Source organism: Sapajus apella, unplaced genomic scaffold (genome assembly GCF_009761245.1).
Source record: "Sapajus apella isolate SASKATOON/1434 unplaced genomic scaffold, GSC_monkey_1.0 scaffold3, whole genome shotgun sequence".
Classification (NCBI taxonomy): Eukaryota; Metazoa; Chordata; class Mammalia; order Primates; family Cebidae; genus Sapajus; species Sapajus apella.
Window position 1 is genome coordinate 2,617,166 of NW_022436943.1, and position 21,104 is coordinate 2,638,269.

Genomic DNA, 21,104 nt, shown 5'->3' on the forward strand with positions numbered 1-21,104 from the left:
CTAGTGGTGGTAGTTAACTTTGAGGAGGAAAACTAGTGAGCCATCAGGGTGGGTGAGATTTTACTTTTCACTGATCAGCTTGTGTATTGTTGGAATTTTGCCATATACACGTTGCCTACTCAAAACTAAATTTAAATATGAGAAGGTTAATTGAAGCTAGATACTATTAGAAGAGATAAAGAAGTGTCTGATAGAGGAGCTTGATAGAACTAGAAATTTGGATTTCACAAAAGAAACAGAAGTCTCTGAGACATTTTAAAGTATATTAAATGAATTCATGCTACTTTACCATACCAAGTTTAGAAAACAGGTTTTTTTGAATCTCTTCCTCCTAGGAACCTACTTTTGAATAATTATGTAATTTTTTTCCTAAAGAAAAGACATAACTGACCAATAATTTTCCCCCAAGCTCTTATATGTGGTTTTATTATTTGTTTTTATTACAGTGTTTAATAATGTATATTGTTTTTTGTTTTTAAAGTTCTCATTAGAAATAGCTTTAAAGATTGCATATAATCTGTCTTCACAAAGAGTTACAGAATACATTATTACGTTAGAGGAAACTTCCTTGTAGCTTCTACAATACCCTGAATTGCTGTTGTCTAGCTTTTGTGAAAAATCAAATGCTATTTGTTTCCAGGAACAAGAGTTCAAAACCTAAGTCATTTGGGTAAGAGGAACAGGAAATTAGTGCCTTCAAATTGTGAGACTTTGTAGACAAACCAAATGGTTTCAGGTTGGAGTCAATGCTGGTTATAAATTATATCCACAATAGCACTGACCTCAGTGATGAAACAAGTTGAATTATGCTTTCAGTGTGCCATCCAAAATACGCTACTTATATCAGGGTGTTTTTTTTTCAGATTGCTAATTATATATAAATAAGTAGTTTTCAACATTATTTGGAAGGGCACATCCTCCTTTCACCCCTCCTTCGGTGGCCTCGCTCCCTAACCCCCTACACACATTCCTTTCTGTCGTTTAACAGAAAGGAATGCTAAACCCATGACAGTAACACACTCCTTACATAGGTTTATGATGTGGTTTCTATTTTATTTTTATTTTACTAAACTAACCTTGGAATTCTATATTCTAGGTTGAATTAATTAAACTCCCCAGCAAAGTCAGCATTCGCCTTTGTTATTGCTGCTATAAGGACTCCAATAAATGGCAGTGATTAAAGATGCTCATTACCAGAGTTTCAACTTGTTAAATCACCTGAGTGTGCTTGAAAGCTCCCGAGATGAGTGAGTGTAGCGCAGATCATCTTGTGATGGGCTTCCCTGTCCTCTGGGCTGTGCTGTCTAGATCTAGACAGATCTAGATGTGTCTAGATCCATCATGCACTTACTGGCTCATGTGGAAACAGTCAGCTTGGGATGTGTTTTCACGTCTTCATAGCACATACTCTGATCTTCCCAATCTTTGGGGAAAGATTCCCTGAAAAGGCCAGGATTCATCCAAAACAACAGAGAAAAATGGGAAGTTATGCCCTGCCCCATCCATCCCCTGGCTCTATTTCCCCGTAAAGGGAATGCCTTCAGGTGAATGTGGGATGCTATCCAGGGATGGTTTGATGAAACGGATTATAATAGGAGGGACTGATTGGCACTTTTACAAGTAAGGCTCAGTCTCCAGGCAATGTCTGCATCAACAAAAAGCTTTAGGTTGGCTTCAATTTGGTTTTTTATTTTTTCAATTTTATTTAAAGGTATGACACTGGCATTTGCAGGAACATATTTACTGGTGAGCTTTGCTCCAAATATAACTCAGGCGATCTCAGCAAGAACAGTACAGTATTACTTTGTCGGATGGCAGTTCCTGATCTATATGGTAAGAATTCTAAGTATTTTACTGTCCCCAAAGCTATATTATCTAGTCCGCTGGCACATGCAGATATTAGAGAACATAATCTTTTCCTTACCAGCACTAATATCTTATTAAGATATAAATGTATTTGACCGATACCAGGGTATTTGAAGTACTAAGTCAGCAACAGAAGCACCCTTAGTTTCCCAGATATCCTTTCCTGGAACAATTTCCACATCGATTAATCCAGCAAGTTCCAGAGCAACATGTTTTAGGACAACTCAGAGTAAAACAAAACATTCCCTCCAAGTTGAAGGGACAATACTTAACACATTTTGCTTTACTGAACTTGATTCCAAATAGAGGTTCTCTTCAAAAAAAGTCCTTGTTGAGATCAATGACACAGATAGATTGTCTGAGAGGAGCGCACAATAGTACTACAATGTCGAGAGATGTGTAAAAGAATGAAATGAGGCTGGGGACGGTGGCTCATGGCTGTAATCCCAGCACTTTGGGAGGCCAAGGCAGGCAGATTACTTGAGGTCAGGAGTTCAGAACCAGCCTGGCCAACATGATGAAACCCCATCTCTACTAAAAACGCAAAAATTAGCTGGGAGTGGCAGTACACCCCTGTAAACCCAGCTACTAGGGAGGCTGAGACAGGAGAATTGCTTGAACCTGGGAGGCGGAGGTTGCAGTGAGCCAAGATCTCACCATTGCACTCCAACCTGGACAACAAGAGTGAAACTCCATCTCAAAAAAAAAAAAAAAAAAAATGAGCTGATAGATAAATGTGAAGGTGTTAACTGGGATATCTCATTTGATGCAGTGGCTGTATTTGTAGGTAATAAAGAGAATATGATCAAAAGGGTTGATATGCATAGAAGTTGGTATAGATTAGGGAATAATAATATTCTACAAAGGGCAGGTAATAAAAAGAAAGCTGGGATAGTCTAGCTGAGCATTTAACCAAGAGCGGGTTTGGTAAAATAGTTGTGAAATCAATAAAAAGAATAAGGCTGAGCATGGTGGCATGCATCTGTAACCCAACACTTTGGGAAACCAAGGTGGGAGAATCACTTGAGTCCAGCAGTCTGAGACCAGTCTGGCAACATGGCAAGACCTCATCTCTACAAATAATTTTAAAAATTAGCCAGGCATGGTGGTAGGCACCTGCAGTCCCAGCTACTTGGGAGGCTGAGATGAGAGGATCTTGAGCCCAGGAAGTCAAGGCTGCAGTGAGCCATGATCGCAGGCCTGCCCTCCAGCCTGGGTGACAGAGTGAGACCCTGTCTCAAGACAAAAAAAAAAGAATCAAAGCACACAGAACTAGACATTTTTAGGATTAGAAGTGACCTCAAAAAGCTAACTGGTCTAGCCCTCTGCCATTAAAACAGGTAAAATAGTATGATCCTACTTTATATGCCTAGTATTGAAAAGTGTGACATTGGCATTTACGGAGACATGTTTACTGGTGAAATTTGCTCTAAGCACATGACTGAAGCAGTTCCTAGTGTGTATGACAAAAATTATATATATCCTACCATTTCTGATATGCATTCTGATCACTAGAACACAAATATTTACAGATCTTCTCACTTTCGTTTCCTTTTCTACTCCTTTCTCTTGCCCTATGAAGATACTTAGGTTTCTCTGTTTAAAAAAAAAAAATTCTCATATACTATACACCCTTTTAATAAACTGTCCCATTTCCCTCCTGCCATTTACTACCAAAAATGTCTTCAAATAGTCTACTTTTGTTGGCCCCGTCCACTTCCTCAGCTCCCACTAACTCTTCACTCATTCTAATCTGTGGATGGGGCTGTGGGTCAAAGGAGGCAGGGGACTTTGCTGGCAGAGGGAACAGAAGACAGATACAGCAGCACTGTGTTATGTGGCTGGAGGGGGCTCATGGGTCAGATTTGTTTATTAGGAGGAACTTGTAGCTACAGTGTTGACGATGCACAGCAGGGGAGGAAGCCTTGTTAAGAGGCTGCTGACACGGTCCAAGCAAGAGATGGTGGAAGCCTGAATTAATGCAATGGGAATGGACATGTAGAAAAGGACCAAGCTCAAGAGGCTTTACATTTCCAACAGGAATGGGGCTAGGAGTGGCAAGTGAGGGTGAAGTCTGGAGAAGTAAATCCCTCTCTATGAATTGTCAAAGGAATTGCTTTTTTTCGGTCCTGATTCTTCTTGAACCTTACGCAGCATTTACTCCCTGGCCCATCATCTTCTGGAAACTTTCTCCTCCTTGCTTCCTCCAAATGTTTTCCATTTTTCTTCTTCCTCTCTCACTAATCCATGCTGGGCTCTTGAGCACCTCCTCTTTCTCTGCCTTGCTTCCATTCATGCTTCACCCTCTTCCCAGGTCTCCTAAAAGAATCCAATTGCCCACCCACCAGCATCCTTTTTAAAGACTTCCTAATCCAGACCCACCTCTCCTTCCCAGGCCCTGCCTGAGCTCTAGATCTATATTCTCGTCTGCTTAGTTATTACTCATCCCTGCCTGGACCTCCCATAGTTTCCTCAAATGTAGCATATCAAAAACTGAACTATCTTCCCCTCCAAACTCTCTCTTCTCTTCCATGTCAGCCTCTCATACTGGAAACCTAAACTACACATGACTCTTCCTTCATCCGCATTCCTCACTCATACCCCTGATCCTGTTGGAAATGTAAAGTCTCAAACTTGACCCCTTTTTCACATTCCCATTCCCATTGCATTAATTCAGGCTTCCATCATCTCTTGCTTGGAGCGTATCAGCAGCCTTTTAAGAAGGCTGCCTCCCCTGATGTTCATCATCAATACTGGCTACAAGCTCCTCCTAATAAACAAATCTGACCCGTGAGCCCCCTCCAGCTACATAACACAGTGCTGTTGTATCTGTCTGCCTCCCCTACCTCCTTTGACCCACAGCCCCATTTCCTTATGACCCCTGAAAACTCACCCTCACGGGCATGGCTCAGATTGGACCTCTTTATCTATTTACTTGCCTGTTTTGTTCCAGAAGACCCTGCACTTCTTCAGGACATGAACTTGTTTTGGTTGATCAATGAGTCAATCAGGCCATCAGTCCTAGTGTCCTGCCTATTTAAAGCCCTGATCCTCATATGTTACGGCCCTGCAATCCATTTTCATAGGCCTCATCTCCCTGGTGCTGTCACTTCCCACCTCTTCCCCTCACCTCTGCCCTCCTTCAGCCTTTAAGATTGGGCTTCCATCATTCTCAGCAAACTGACACAAGAACAGAAAATCAAACACTGCATGTTCTCACTCATAAGTGGGAGTTGAACAATGAGAACACATGGACACGGGAAGGGGAACATCACACACCAGGGCCTGTCAGGGGCTGGGGGGCTAGGGGAGGGATAGCAGGGGTAGGGGGATAGACAACGGATAGCATTAGGAGAAATACCTAGATGAGAGGGTGATGGATGCAGCAAACCACCATGGCACATGTATACCTATGTAACAAACCTGCACATTCTGCACATGTACCCCAGAAATTAAAGTATAATAAAAATAATAAAGATTGAGCATCCCAACTCAGATCGCCTTCCTCAGGTATGTCATTCTTTGTGCCAACCCCTCTGCCCCATTTATCTTCCTACTTCTATGCCACATTCAGTTTTTTAATTGTCACAGCTTTCATCAGTCAATGATAAGCACTAGATGAAGTTCTAATCTCTGTGATTTACTTCTGTTTTTTATACTTTACTGAAAATTTCATGATAGTCCAGACTTGAAGCCTTACCAACAAATTATAACTCTTTGCATAGAGGCAAAATAAATTCTTCATCTAGCTAAGAAAAGGGTCACATAGCCTGAAACCAGAAAATTAATGGCCTGAGTTAAATTCTTTGTATATTAAAGATGCATCAAGACTTATTTCTTGGAATAAACAGCATTGTTTAATGATGACGTATCTTGTATTGTTTTAAACCCAGAGAAAACATTTGAAGAGATCCAAACTACTTTTCATTATACTGTATATTTCCACAAAAAGTACTGAGATTAATTGCAGTTGGGCATTTTTCCAAAGTTAGCTCTTAAAATAAACATATTCATTCATTTATTCACTTATCCATTAAGGTGGTGATTAGACACCAAGCTTAGAGAGAGGAATTCCCATAGCAGGAATTTTAAAGTTCTGGGAGAAACCCATATATCTGAAAAATCATATTAAGATAAAGAAAGTATGTTTGAAAGTAAATACCACAGAGAAAAATGTAAATAATTTCAGGTATTTAAAACATAGCATAAACTACACCTTTAATAAAGTCACATTTGAAATAACGCTGTTGGCATTAGACTCTAAGGGGAAAAGGTCTATATTATACTCATTTGTAATTTAATCCGTTACCCAATTGCATCTCTAAAGACTCTAGTAGTGATGAATTTTATACTAAGATCGTGAGCTGAAGTTTGGTTTGAATTGTTAAACACCTAAGTAATATTTAATCCTCAGATGTGGCAAATTCTGTGCTTTTCTATAAGCCCTGACTGCAAAGATAATAATTACAGTAATTAAGACTATTCTTTGACATATCAGTCATCTAACTCTATGTATTATACCAAGTATAAGTAAGAGCACCTGAATTGGCTTTCAGGACTGATCAAATAACTTCTAAAATATGTATAAGCCTGAATACGTTTTATATTTCTCACAAAAGGAATTATAATATTGCGGTACCCACTAGCTCACACCAACCCCTTGTCTTGTGTGTTTGCCTGCCCCAGACGGAAGTCTGTTTTTCCTTCAAGGCTTACATTAAATGGAAGCCTCACAGAGACAAGGCCCAGGAGCTTTCCCTTTGATCTGGTACAGAAAAGAAGGGAAGTAAGATTTGAGAAGCCCAGTGTCTACCAGCCAGAGAAGAATAAAGTGCCCTTCACTCACGCACTAAAACAGCCTTTCCTGGCCTGTCTGCCACAGAAGGCCAATCCCTATCCTTGCCAAAACACAAAGAAGATTGGGGTTTTCAAGGTCAAACTAGGTGAGAAAGATTCCGCATAACAAGGCCTGCGAAATTCATCATCTCTGTTAGCATGTTGAAAGCTAGAAGTCCTGTAAGAATGAGAAAGGTTTGATTTTGTTAATCCTACAAGCCCCAGGCTTATTTGATCACGAGGCCCTTTTCTCGGAAGGACCTTTTGTTGAGTAATACCTATGAGCAAATGTGTTCTGCAAAACCCACATTAGAAAATGCAGCCCTGAATCTCAATTACTTCATGTTATTTGGCAGGCTTGGTCATGGCCATTTCGCTCACCCAGATTTTCCAAAAGACTATTCAAATGGAAACCTCTTTTGTGAACATAAAATCCTTCACAAAATAATCTACACAGTGCTCATTTTCTCTCAGACAAAAAAATTAAATCAGTAGATGCTAGGGCCAAGCCTGTCATTTGCTGTCATTCTATACCCTAAACCTGATTATTAAGTCAGCCTTTCTAACAAAGCTGCAACAAAACCCACCATCAGGTATTAAAACCTAAGGGAGAAAACTGTATTTTGTTTTGGTTTGTTTTGTCTTTGAGATGGACTCTTGCTCTGTCGCCCAGGCTGTAGTGTAGTGGCGCGATCTTAGCTCACTGCAACCTCCGCCTCCCGCGTTCAAGGGATCCTCCTGCCTCAGCCTCCCAAGTAGCTGGGACTACAGCTGCCCACCATCACCTGTAGTCCTGACTAATTTTTGTATTTTTAGTAGAGACAGGGTTTCACCATATTGGCCATGCTAACTCCTGACCTTGTGACCCGCCCGCCTTGACCTCCCAAAGTGCTGGGATTACAGGCGTGAGCCACCGTGCCCGGCCAAAAACTGTATGTTTTTATAGGACATCAGTATCTATGGCATGATGTTATTTGCTTTATTGTCTGAATGCAAATATCACTTGTGTGTCCACTCAAGTGTCCACTTCTTCGGTAGCATTAGCTAACACTCTCTGAGCGGCTGAGCCCTACGTCTAGCTCAGGCTACATTCTGTTCTTTACCTGCCCACTGGCCCTATACATGGGGTGCTGTTATCCTCTGCATCTGGTAGATGGAGAAGTTGAGGCTGGGGAAGGTCCAGGAACTTGTTTAAGGTCACATAAGTACTAAGCAGTAGAGCCAGAACACAAAACCAGTTTGTTCACTTCTGGGATGCACATGCCTTACTCAATGCCTCTCTCTACAGAATTAATAAACTGACTACCAAGGATCAGATCTTTGTCCAAACCTGGCCCTAGAGAGAACCTTTGCAGAGCTCATTTCTTGTGGACAGAGAAGCCATATGCTGTGGTCATAGGCTATGCGTTTGAGAACTTGGTGAGAGAAGATGAGATAAAATCAGGCTCAGATATTGGTACCAGCGGTGGGGCATCCAGTGCTAAAATTTTGTCTATCTCTTTTGCCACGCACCCCTTCAGCTGCCAGTACCCTTTGAATTAGGCCGGTGCAAAAGTAATTGCGGTTTTTCATTACTTTTAATGGGGAAAGCTGTAATTACTTTTGCACCAACCTAATACAGAACCCCTTTGCCATGTAAAGTAACATCTTCACAGCTTCCAGAGATTAGACCAGGGACTTCTATGAGGAGGCCATTATGCTGCCTATCAGAGCTGCATCATTTAGCCCCTCTGAGCCTCAGTTTCCTCACCTGTAAACTGATGATAGCACCTACCTCCTAAGTGGTTGTGAGGATTCAATGAACTTGTACACAGAAAGACCTGAGAACAGTGCACAGGGTGTGGGGACGCACAGCAAGTGCTGTTACTCTTCATAACCTGTGAGATGGCAATCAATACTGCAGCCTCTTCCTGGCGCACCGCAACCTGCAGACATCACAGCTTCTTTAATATTGATGTTTGCAGGGAGGAGAAAAAAAAAACGTTGCTAGAAAAAAATTAGCATTCACTCATACTGCTTTAATATTTTATTACCGGGAACGGTGTGACTTCTCGCCAGGCAGAACCAGGGCAACTACAGTTATTCTGTGAATAATAGGAACTCATGTTTTATTTATCTGAAGCCACAGAGATGGAATTTGCCTACACACACAAAAAGAGTCATACGTGGTTTCTAGAACCGATAACAAATGCTTGCAAAAATTAATAATCGGCATGATCATCAATTCACCTAACGGGCTCTGTGTGTTAGCTCAGGAAGAGCTTTCTTTTCTCCAGCAACAAATACAGTGGCCCAAATGCTGCTGTGAGTTGTCTGTAATTCTCTTGTGAGAAATGGAAGCCTGTGGTTGAGGGGAGACCGCAACCAGAGGGATATTTCTGTTAACAATTGGTGAGCTGCACAGAAATTAGGACACTCAACGTTTTGATGGCCATTTTAGGGAAGGCAAAGAGATAGGAGTTTAATAGCTTTTGTAGCACTACTCAGTTAAATTAAAGGTCTGGCAAATAAGTCCCAAAAAGAAACAGTTATAATGATTGGTTTAATTTGCCAGGAGAAGAAAAGACAAAGGGATGATTTCATCTTCCATTTTAGATGGAAAGGTTTTTAAATGAGGAAGGGAAGGGCCTGCTGTTTCCCATGCCCACAGAGGATTAGAGGAAAAAACAAACCCACAAGCAAACGCTTGAATGGAAACAAATTCAAGTTGATTTAGAGAGGATGTTGTAAGTAGAATGCATTCCTGGAAATAGTGAAGTCCCTAACTCCTGTGGTTAAAAAAAGAAACAAAATTAGTGATGGTACTGTCTGCTGTTAGAAAAATGTACATTCATACTTACAAATTCAGTCCAAGGATACCATCTCTTAAAAAATAATAGCTTGGGCTGGGCGTGGTGGCTCATGCCTATAATCCCAGCACTTTGGGAGGCTGAGGTGGGTGGACTGCTTGAGGTCAAGAGTTCAAGACCAACCTGGCCAGCATGGCAAAACCCCGTCTCTACTAAAAATACAAAAATTAGTCAGGTATGGTAGCACACACCTGTAATCCCAGCTACTCAGGAGGCTGAAGCAGGAGAATCACCTGAACCTGGGAGGCAGAGGCTGCAGTGAGCCAAGGTTGTACTATTGCACTCTAGCCTGGGCAACAGAGCGAGACTCCATCTCAAAAAAAAGATGTTAAAACAAAAATAAAACTGAAAACTCAAAATTACACTAGAGTTCTTAAGGATAGGAAAATTTTAGACATGCAGTCAATTAATATTTATTGAACAGTCAATTTATTAGACATTAGGTCTTTTTTGGCAAGTTATTTGTAATAAATTTGAGGTGTGATTTATTCATTAATTCCATCAGTACTCACTGAATGACCAACTGCGTGCCAGGCACCAGAGATTGGGTGGTAAAAAGAGTGGGTAAGATTCCTGTTCTAGGGCTGGCATTCTAGCAGGGAAGACAGACCAGAAACATAAACAGATGAACAAGAAATGATGATGGCAAAATGCTCCACAGTGACCTGAGGCTGGGGGTGTGACAGAATAATGGGTGGCTCTGTTAGATCAGAAGAGTTGGTGAACTCTCAGAGAGTTGGCATTTGACCTGCGAGCTGAGTGAGGAAGAGGATTCATTGTGTAAAGATCAGTGAAAGAGCATTCCAGGCAGAGCAAACAATGCAAAGGCCCAGGCAGCAGTAATCTGAGGATTGCAAAGAACTGGGGGAAAAAAGAATTTAAAAACATTGCCATTGAGGCTGGCACAGAGTGGACCATCCAGGAGTGAGTAGTACAAAATGAGGTCCAGGGAGTTGCCTGGGACTTTGTGATCCAGGAGGGAGTTTGGATTTTATTCTAAATGTGATAGGAAACCACAGGAGGTTTTAGCAAAGAATGAATGGGTCTAGTTTATATTTTTATTACATGCATCACCCTGGACAAATGTCACAAATATAATGCACGGTGGAAAAAAGCAAGCAAGTGAAAGCAAGTATGATTCCACTTGTATAAAGTCCAAACATGCAAAAATAAACTGGGTTCATTTAGGAACACATAAAAATGCAATAAACTATAAAGAAAGTGAATGATAAACACGCATTTTCAGTGTAGTGTTTCCTGGGGAGGTTGAACGAGGAGGAGAGTGCAGCTGGAGAGGGGCACACGAGAAGCTTCAGAGATGTCAGTAGGTTCTGTTTCTCAGGTTGGGTGAAGAGTCTGTGAGTGTCTGTCGTATTAGTCTAAATCCCTTTGATGTGCATCATATATGTTCTCTATGAATAAAATATTTCATTATCCAAATGGTGTTTTTAAGTGATTCCTCTGGCTGTGGAATGGCTGGATTACAGAGAGGCAAGAATAAAATCAGAGATGAGTTAGAAGCAAATGCAACTATCTAGAGAGGATGGGGGAAAGGGAGGAGTTAGGGTGTGTGCAACAGGGAGTGTGGGAATGCCACTAACTGGAGGGCAAAGGCCCCGGAGGAACAAGCTGGGAAGGTTGGAATGGAGTGGTAGGTGTTACTCACATTAATGTGGCGTGTCTATTAAACATGCATGTGGAAATATCTTGTAGATTCTTCGGGAAATGAGACTAGACTCCCAGGGAGGTCAGGACTGGAGATTACTGGCAGGAGGGGTGTTTGAGCTCTGGGTCTGGAAGGCCGAGGTGCTTATACTGCTCTCCTGTGTCGGCCCTAGGTAACCTCGGCCACCCTCAACTCTCATATGAGAACTGCTGCAAAATCAAAATGAGAAGTGTGGCATTTTGAAGACTTTGTGTAGAATAATTTACTCTTTTCCGTCTTTTTAATTTCTAGATTTTAGAAATCTTAATTTTCTGCATTCTCCTATATTTCTATAAAAGAAAAGGAGTGAAGCACATGGTGATTCTGCTAACCCTGGTGGCACTTCTAGGTAAAGGCGTATTTTGTTTTCTTATTCTTAATTGAGCTATGCTGAGTCATAAATGAGGTTTGAAGGAAAATACTTGGGCATTCTACTCCTTTCTCATTGTTTATATTTTTCAGCTCTGATCTATAGAAAGAAATTGAGTCTAAATTATAAGAAGTATACATTGCCTGTCCATTACTGTAATTGATATATATTTAATTATTTAAAAAATACATTTTAGGATTTTCTGCTTCTTGATAACTTTATTTGCTCCCTGACAATTAAGATATTTGTTAATAAGTAATTGAAAATCTTAAAAAAGAAACAAATTAATGAACTCTCGGGTCAGGAATTGGTTAGCAAGACCTATACTGTTTATATTTTCTATAAAAACTTTAAAATGTGACTAATATGAAACATCGATGTAAGCAGTATGATTTTCACTACATTTTTTTCATTCATTGTTTACCAATCCATTTACTTTTTCCAGAGGCACCTTGTTAGAGTTGAAAATGAGTGCTTAGATAAGCCCACTATATATTTTTAATATACCTTCCCTCCCTTCTCCTTTTCTGTCTCTTTATGTCTCCCTGTCCCTGTTTCTTTCGTACTTCTTTCTCTCTCTTTCCCCCACTCCTCCACACAGGCACACACACACACACACACACACACACACACACACACACACACTCACTCATGTATACCAACACTAGGAGCTCTCACTAATCATTTAGGAAATTCCTTTTTTAAAAATTTATTTGTAATTCTTCTTTTATTTCCTCTTTGCCAGTCAAATGACCTAAGCATCATGTATCTTTTGCCATGACCTGGAAGGGGGTGCTCATACCCCTGGGGCAGCATCCAGCCCCCATGTTAATGAGGCGCTAGGTTTTCCTGTTCCTATCTCATCAACTAGTTCTCTTTTTTGTACTGGAAGATTTGTGTTTTTGATAGTTACTTATAGAAACAAATGTACTCTATGCTATATTTAGGTATGCTGTAGATCAAGAGAAGAGAAAGAGATCTTTATGTTTGTTTCTTTCCAACTTATCAAGTAGGGAAAACAAAAGCACACACAAGAAACAAAAAGTACCTTGTATAAGAAAATGTTGGAAACAAGTCAAACTTTAAATAGGAATGTAAGATAACAGAATTAAGATAATGCGTATCAGTGGTGATAATAAATGGAAATGGAATAAGTTTACCTAGTAAAACAAACAAACAAAAAGAAACATTCTCAAATTGGACGTCAGAGAAACTTCCAGATTGATTTTGAAATGATTCTGAAATTGAATTCAGCCAAGTTGCACTAGTACAGGTGTAAGGGTAAATAAAATAGCTGCCACCATGCTTCTTTCTCCTAATATCGCCTCCTCTCAACCCCAGCCCTGTCATGATAAATACTAAGACAGGGGCTCTCTCAGCAGTGCCAGGGCTGGCACCCTTTCTGATTGGCCCTTGCAGGTTGCCAAGTGTTTTGGCTACATACATAAATTTTCAATAATTTTCATAAAAAAAAACAAGGTAACTCAGGTTGAAAGTAAAAGAAAGCAGGAGATCATGATATTATTAAATGAAAATTAAGGCAGAAGATATTACATGACAAAACGAGAAGATTTATCCTGACAAAACGAGCACAATCCACAAAAATATCATATCCAATATGCAATGGAAAATCTGCAGAAACTGCAAAACTACATTAACAGAAATATAAGGGGATTAGGAGACTTCTCTCAACTCATGGAAGATAATTAGACAGAAAGCCATATAAAGACAGAGGATCTGAATAATTAATCAGAATAAATAATCTAAATCCTGAAAACAGAGAATAAACTTACTTTCAAGTGCCTGTGTAACATTTACAAAAGTTGATCACATAATTAGCCATGAAGAAATCCTTGATAAATTCCAGGAAGTTGAAATAGTACAGACCACATCCTCAGATCACAGTGAAATAAAAACAGAAAAATAATAACAAAAATAGAAACCAGTAAAACTCTACCACCTGGAAATGTTAACACTGCTCCTAAACTGCAGCTGTGCAAAGTAGAAACCAAGATTTAATTGCAGCGTTTTAAAATTATTATTAAAGCACTTAATATTAAAACTAAAGTTTATAACTAATGCTGTATTCAGAGGAAATTGCTTTAAATGTAAGTCAATTAAACACTCAACTCAAGAAATTAGAAAAAATACTGAAATAAAGCTAAAGAAAGCAGAAAGAGCATTTAATTGAATAGGCAAAAATTAATGAAATTGCTTATTTTTAAATGAATTTTGAATAAATTGCTTATTTTTAAATGAAAATAACTATGGAGGAAATAAAGGAGTTGTTGAAAAGCTGTATCCTTAAAAAAGAACCAGACCTAAAGAATTCCAAAGGTAGTGTCTTCAAATCCTTAAGGAATAGATTATTCTGATGTTGTTGCAACTATGTGAGGATATAACAAGAAAGCTTTTACTTTTTAAAAAGCATAATCAGGTAAGACTCACCTCCTGAATGGAAAAAAAAAATAGAACAAATAAAAAACACTATGAATTAATATCACTGCTAAATATTGATACAAAAATCCCAAATAAAATGTTAGCAAATAAAGCACAGAGAAAATCATACTCAGTAACCAAGTGGTCTTTGTTTTGGTTTTTGGTTGTTTTGAGATAGACAGTGCCTTGCTCTGTCACCCAGACTGGAGTGTAGTGGCACAATCATAGATCACTGCAGCCTCAGAATCCTGGGCTCAAGTGATCCTCCTACCTCAGCCTCCTCAGTAGCTGGGATTACAGATGTGTAGGACCATGCCTGGCTAATTTTTTTTTTTTTTTTTTTTTTTTTTTTTTTTTGTAGAGACAGGGTATCCCTGTGTTGCTGGAGCTGGTGTCAAACTCCTAGGCTCAAGTGATCCTCCTGCCTCACCATCCCAAAGTGCTGGGGTTACAGGCATGAGCCACTACGCCTGGCCCAAGTAGTCTTAATAAAACTGGTTCTTCTTTGTAACACTTACAACAATTTGTACTTCATATTCTACTTACATGTTTATATATTGTCATGAGCCCCTCTTCCTGGCCAGATGAGCTACATGAGGACATAGACCATGTCTATTATTTAGAGTATATATTCTTTAAGTAGAATTGATCACAGTGAGTACCCAGTAAACATTAATATAATTAATTATGGGAAAGAAAGAAGGATTCTTTAAGAAATTCATTAATATAGTTCATCAAGTTTCATAATGTGCACCTAATAAAGAATTGATGGTGAAATACCAGAAGTGGTCTTATTACAGCAAGAAATAAGAACCAAGATGCCCACTCTGGACTGTGTGCTCATCTTGAATATTGTACAATGAACGGTAGTGCCTTTAAAAAAATGATTATGACAGTCATGTTGTAGGTTAGGAAGATATGTACAGTAATATATAAAATGGAAAAAGTGACACACAACATTTTACCCACCTTTCACTGTGATTAGTAAAACATACACATGAGGCAAAAACTGGAACTGCATGAGAAGTAGCAAAGTACATAGGTGGATTTTTTTCTTTACTTTGTTGTTGTCGTGATATTGCTTGTGTGATTGATAATAAATGAAATTAAAAAAAGAAAATAGCAAGTGAGGGTAGGCAGAAGAGAGAAACCTGGCTTCTGGTGAGCTGCCCCCTTTGCCAGTGGCAGTGATCATTCTTAGAGGACTCCAGGCCGGGCTTAGTGGCTCATGCCTATAATCCCAGCACTTTGGGAGGCCAAAGCAGGTGGATCACCTAAGGTCAGGAGTTTGAGACCAGCCTAGCCAACATGGTAAAACCCCACCTCTACTAAAAATACAAAAATTAGCTGGGTGTGGCAGGCGCCTGTAGTCCCAGCTATTCAGGAGGCTGAGGCAAGAGAATCATTTGAATCTAGGAGGCTGAGGTTGCAGTGAACCGAGATCATACCGTTGCACTCCTGGCAACAAGAGCAAAACTCCGTCTCAAAAAAAAAAAAAAAAAAAAAATTGGATTCTAAAGCCTCTGGGCTGATCAGGAAACCAGGAAAGCCAAGAAGTCCTTCTCTACCTGTGGAACACTCTGGTTGTCAGAGACAAATTAATAAGTAAAATGTTTATGACTCTCATAAGGAAACATTGATGGCAACCTAGGAAAAATTTGGGAAGGAGCTATTGATGAAAAATTAAGAGGCAATTGAGAAGGCCAAATTTCAAAAACCTCTCAGCATATGTTTAGAAAAAATAGTGTTATTCTAATGATGAAAGTATATATGATAATTATTGATAATTAAGAAAATAGAGAAAGATACAAAGAAAAATATAAAAATTTGTGTAATTGAGCACTGTATGACAGAGTACTTCTGCTACTCTCTGGAAGGCAGTTTGCTAGTCTATTTTATAAGCCTTCACAGTGGCTGTCAACAGGAATTCCCCTTTAGGTGGTTTTCCTAAGGAAATAGGCAGAGTGATATACAAAGATTTGTGTTCAAGAATATTCCTCACAGCCCAGTTTTTAATGGCAAAAATTGGATACAATCTAAATATCAAAAAATAGAGAACTGCCAAAATAAATTGTATCTTCATACAAAAGCATGCTCTATGGTCAATAAAAGTCATGCTTTATTTTTAATAGAGACAGGGTTTCATCATCTTGGCCAGGCTGATACTAGCTGGGTGTGGTGGTGTGCACCTGTAACCCCAGATACTCGGGAGGCTGAGGCAGAGAATTGCTTGAACCCAGGAGGCAGAGGTTGCAGTGAGCCAAGATCGCACCACTGTACTCCAGCCTGGGCAACAGAGCGAGACTGTCTCAAAAAAACAAACAAACAAACAAACAAACAAAAAAAGTCATGCTTTACAAGAATACTTAATGGCATACAAAATACATAATGGTAAATAGGTTCCTAAGTAGCATATACTTAGAAAATAAATTCCTAAGTAGCGTATAACTTATGATTCACATGTTGCAACATATTCATACTTAGGAAAATAACAACATGTCCAAATGTCAGAAATGATTTGGTGTGAGTGCTGAAACTACAGGAGATTTTAATTTTCCTTTCCAGGCTTTTCCACATTTTCCAAAATTTTTAAATGAATGTGTTTACCTTTACAGATTTTTTAAATGAATTTAAAGTTAATTCATTATCCCAGTGCTAGAGATAACCACTGACAATATCTTGATGTAGTTTCTTCTAGCCTTTTTTTCTGTGCATACCTAAGTACTTTCTGTTTTTAAGTATAATATTAGAACATTACATTACAATTCTGTATTTCCACTTATCCTAATCAACCACCCCCCAAAAATACTTGGGAGTACTCAACACCAGCCTAGAAATAACTTACAGAGTTAAAATAGTGATTAATCAGTTGACAATTGTGCATGCTTTGAAAATATGATTGGCAATAGAAACTGTTAGTTTGTTTAGCAGTTTAACAGAGAATTCTAGTTTTGTCTTTGTTTTGTGTTTAAGTATAATATAAAATCAGATAGTGGTTAAATCAGATGACCTTTAAGGTCCTTTGCAATTCTGAGGTTCTGAGGCTAATGGAACAGTACGTTCAACTCCTCCATTAATTATCCCGTTGGGAAACCTGGCTGTTCAGACCACAAGATCATAATCACATTGTACTCTAATTTCAGTCAGCGTTTAGGGAGAAATCAAGGTCCCTCAAGAGCTAACCTACAAACTTAAACCATCAAGTGAAACACAGATCTCTATAGGTATTTAAAATGCCTAGGTTAGCTAAGATGTTACTATTGGCATAATCAGTAGGAAATAGGTAAAAGAATTAGGTCAAAAGACATTTTAAGATGGAGACAGGCCTAACTGTAAGGGCCTCTTTGTTGAGGATGGGGATTTGTTTTTATAATTTATTACTGATGTCCTTTGTCAATTACAATTTTTAACTGAAAGAAATGCCTAATTTAGAAGTGTGCCCTAGTACCCTTCAAATTAAAGTATATTTCAGTTTTTGGAAAAGGATATTATGGGAGGCTCTTCTTGGCTGGTCACCACTTGCTATTTTAAATATATATAAATATATTTCAAATATATATATATACCTTTTTAAATAAAAGGAAGAAAACTCAGATATATTATGACCAAGCAGATCAACAGCAACAAAGGGAGTATTTCTCCTTCACATTGCCTTTGACTTAATTTTTTGATTTCATGTAAAAATTATCTTTGAACTTTCAGTGGGTTTCAGCTAAATTATGGAATTATGGAATTATTTGCAATAGTAACTTCAAGGGACATAAGACAGAAAGCATTCTCTTCTTCCTTACAGAAAGATGATGTTGCTGGAACATGTTCTATCACTTTCATAGTGATATAACCTTACCAAGTTACTTTTTCTTAATTGCTGTTTGGAACCTATGAAAATTTTGTTCTCATAAGGGACTGGTTCCTCTTTAGTATAAAAAAGAAATAGATATTGCTTATGTAAACCTTAAGTTTATGGTTCACCCTGAGACATGAATACTCGACTCTGGTCCTGCTTCCAATTATTGTCATTGTCAAAAATATTTTTAATGAAACTTCCAGGTATCACCTAACAAAAAGGCTTATACATAGACTTAGTACAACTCACTTGATCTTAGCCAAAAGACTGAGAAGCAATGACTTAGTACAACCCTAAGTAAACTCAAGAAGTGAGCTGCATTTCACTTTCCACTCTTCTCATCTCTATGGCTTTTGAATTTTCAGTATAGTTTAATAGTTATTTTTTCATTAATGTCACATGGACGATCTGACTTTTCTTATCTCCTCCCTCCACCGTTTTTGCCTTTCCCATCTACTAGTAATTATAACCTCCACAGCATTCTTTCAACTGTTAGGGCTGGAAAAGAAGCATCTTGCTCCAAAGATAAAAAGCATGCAGTCACACAGCAGACCTTTAGCTGATTTAAGCAAATTTGAAATCCAGCACAGCTCCAGCTATGAGGCCACTGCTTGGTTAATGCCATATCCCTTCTTACACCTCTCACAGCCGTGTTCATTCTTAAAGCATAATTGGTATATTTGCTACGCAACCATGTAAGCTTAAGATATTTATTTGTTAATTCTATCTCAAATATGTTCTTTATTTGTGTCTTTTTTTTCTTTTTCAGCCTCATTGACTGTTATTTCAGTAAAGGCCGTCTCAGGCATGATCACTTTTTCTATGACGGATAAAATGCAGCTAACTTATCCCATTTTCTATATCATGTTTGTCATCATGATAGCATCTTGTGTTTTCCAAGTCAAGTAAGTTAGCTTCTGCATACTCACTAATCTTTCAACATTCCTGTGCTTCTCTGGGCATTAATCTTTACTGGCTTCAGATGATAATTAAAATGAGCTACAACTGATTTCTAAGAGTGAAGGGCCTGCAGCTAGTCCTCAGCCAACGTGCCTTGCTTCCTCCTTTGCATCTAATAAGGAGTTTTTTACAAAACGTTGCCTTCATGTCTTGTGAGTTCGAAAGCGCAGCCTTAATCCAGCTAAGTGCACTTTGATACTTTCCTGATGCTCTTCTGCTTGTAATTAATATCCATGGTACACAGGTTGTCATTAGCAATAAATCAAAGGGGCAGGTCCACATCCAGGCTTTCATTCTAAATATAGGACACACATGAACCCTTCACCTTAGTTTCTTAGCTCATGCTCACTAATTGCCCAGAGATGGATGAAACCAGACGTTTGGCCGGGAGGGAAATCCTTTCTCCAAAATTTTGCATCTTTGGCCAGAATTTCCTTTGTACCCATGGGATTGCAAAATGATTGTTTTATGTTTCTCTTGGGGCCTAATAGTGAAGACATGAAACATTTTTAATTTCTGCTCTTCTCTGCCCCCACCTCCATCGGCTCTAATCACTTTCCCTCCATCTCACACTGGGATTGTGCCTTTGCCTGCTGGGATTTCTTGAGTTGACCTACAAGCTTCCTGTTCACCCAAAATGCTATGCAAAGCGCCGTCCGAGATAAGAAATCAGAGCTCAAACTCGGAACAGGAGTGGTTCCTTCTGTAGATGCCAGAAGTACCATCTAATTGTTATGGGCTGAAGATAGGCCTTGTTACAGCGTCTGTGGAGAGCTACCAGAGAAAACTGATATTTTGTCACTGGTTTGCCATTTCCTTATAAAGCCTGTGTTTCTAATACTTGAATTTTGCTATTTTGTTTTTCTCTTCCTTCTTCTGAATTGATTGGGACTGCCACAGTATCTTTTGGGATTAGTGGCATTATCTTCATACTATACTTTGTAAATTTGACAGGCAGACACGATTGGAGGTAAACTGCATCCCATCACCCTTGTCTCATCTCTGCACCCATCAACTGTACAACTGTGGTTCTCAGCCTTGGTTGTCCATTAAAATGACCTGGTTTTTGTACATATATATACACATGCATGTATATGACCTGGCTTTTGTACATATATGTACATGAATGCATACATGCACATACATGCATTTGTATATACTTACATATATGTACGTATACACACACCCAGACTGTACCCACAAAGTACTTTTTTCAATTGCTCTAGAGTAAGACCTAAGCGTTAGTGCTTTTTAAAAGCACCCCAGTGATAGTGCAATTCACTGCTTAAAAAAAACAATCTAGTCCCTAACAGGGCAGCACAGCACAGTTGTGGGAACTGAATTCATATTGGTGGCCAGAACGAGAAGCTGAGCTCGCACATGTGCTCTGCAGATGGAGCACTGAGCATTGTTTTTGAAACATTAAACATTCCTTTACTTCTCCATCTTCTTTCTTGGCACGTGGCATGTCAATGGATAGCTATACTATTCCCCAGATATGATATTTAACAGATTCTAGGGTCTATCCTAATGAATCAGGCCCAGTGTGATACTGGTCCAGCAGCTTGAATCGCTTCCAACTCAAACTTCTGTGGCCTCGGAATATGATTAATTGCTTTTCATTGTTACTGTTGTTGGTTTAAACAGACCATAAAACTTGACATCTGATCTCATACATCAGATGCATATAAGCTATGACTGCTGATTGGAAATGCCCTTTCAGTGCACTTCCTTTCCCTTTGTAGTTGTAGCTAAAGAACATGCGTTTCTTGAAGTTATTGTTAACTTATTGCTGAATGTCTTTTAAAGCCAAAGCTCCAGTAAGTGTCTTCTGCCCCAGGTTCCTGAATCAAGCCACGAAACTCTACAATATGACAACAGTGGTGCCAGTTAATCACATTTTCTTTACAATCAGTGCCATCATTGCAGGTGAGTTTTGGTTTTCTATACATAGGTGATTCCAAGCATAAATGAAGTTTCTCCAAGAGTAAATGAGAGAATCCAGAAATCTTTAGGTTGTAAGGATCTGTGTTGCCTCCACATGGTGTCTGAATTTCCCCCATGACAATCCTCCAGGAGAGGTTCCTCTACTTTGTGTGAATGCTCTCTGCCTCCTGGGTCAGCTCAGTCCTGCTTTGGATCACTCTCATTATCTGGAGATTTCTAAGTAGAAAGTGTTTTCTGATACTGGAGCCGAAATGAGTTTCCTTGAAATTGAAGACACTCATCTTT

General features: G+C 39.1%; 1 protein-coding gene across 4 annotated transcripts in view; it reads left to right on the forward strand.

Annotated features, from left to right (window-relative positions):
• Window positions 1-21,104, forward strand: part of NIPAL2 (NIPA like domain containing 2) — a 100,512-nt gene that overhangs the window by 66,578 nt on the left and 12,830 nt on the right. For all 4 annotated transcript variants that reach the window (XM_032248275.1, XM_032248268.1, XM_032248294.1 and 1 more), the window contains 4 exons: window positions 1,712-1,833; window positions 11,509-11,605; window positions 18,682-18,817; window positions 20,713-20,801. In XM_032248275.1, the coding sequence (XP_032104166.1) occupies window positions 1,712-1,833; window positions 11,509-11,605; window positions 18,682-18,817; window positions 20,713-20,801 (444 nt within the window). The remainder of the gene's footprint in view (window positions 1-1,711; window positions 1,834-11,508; window positions 11,606-18,681; window positions 18,818-20,712; window positions 20,802-21,104) is intronic.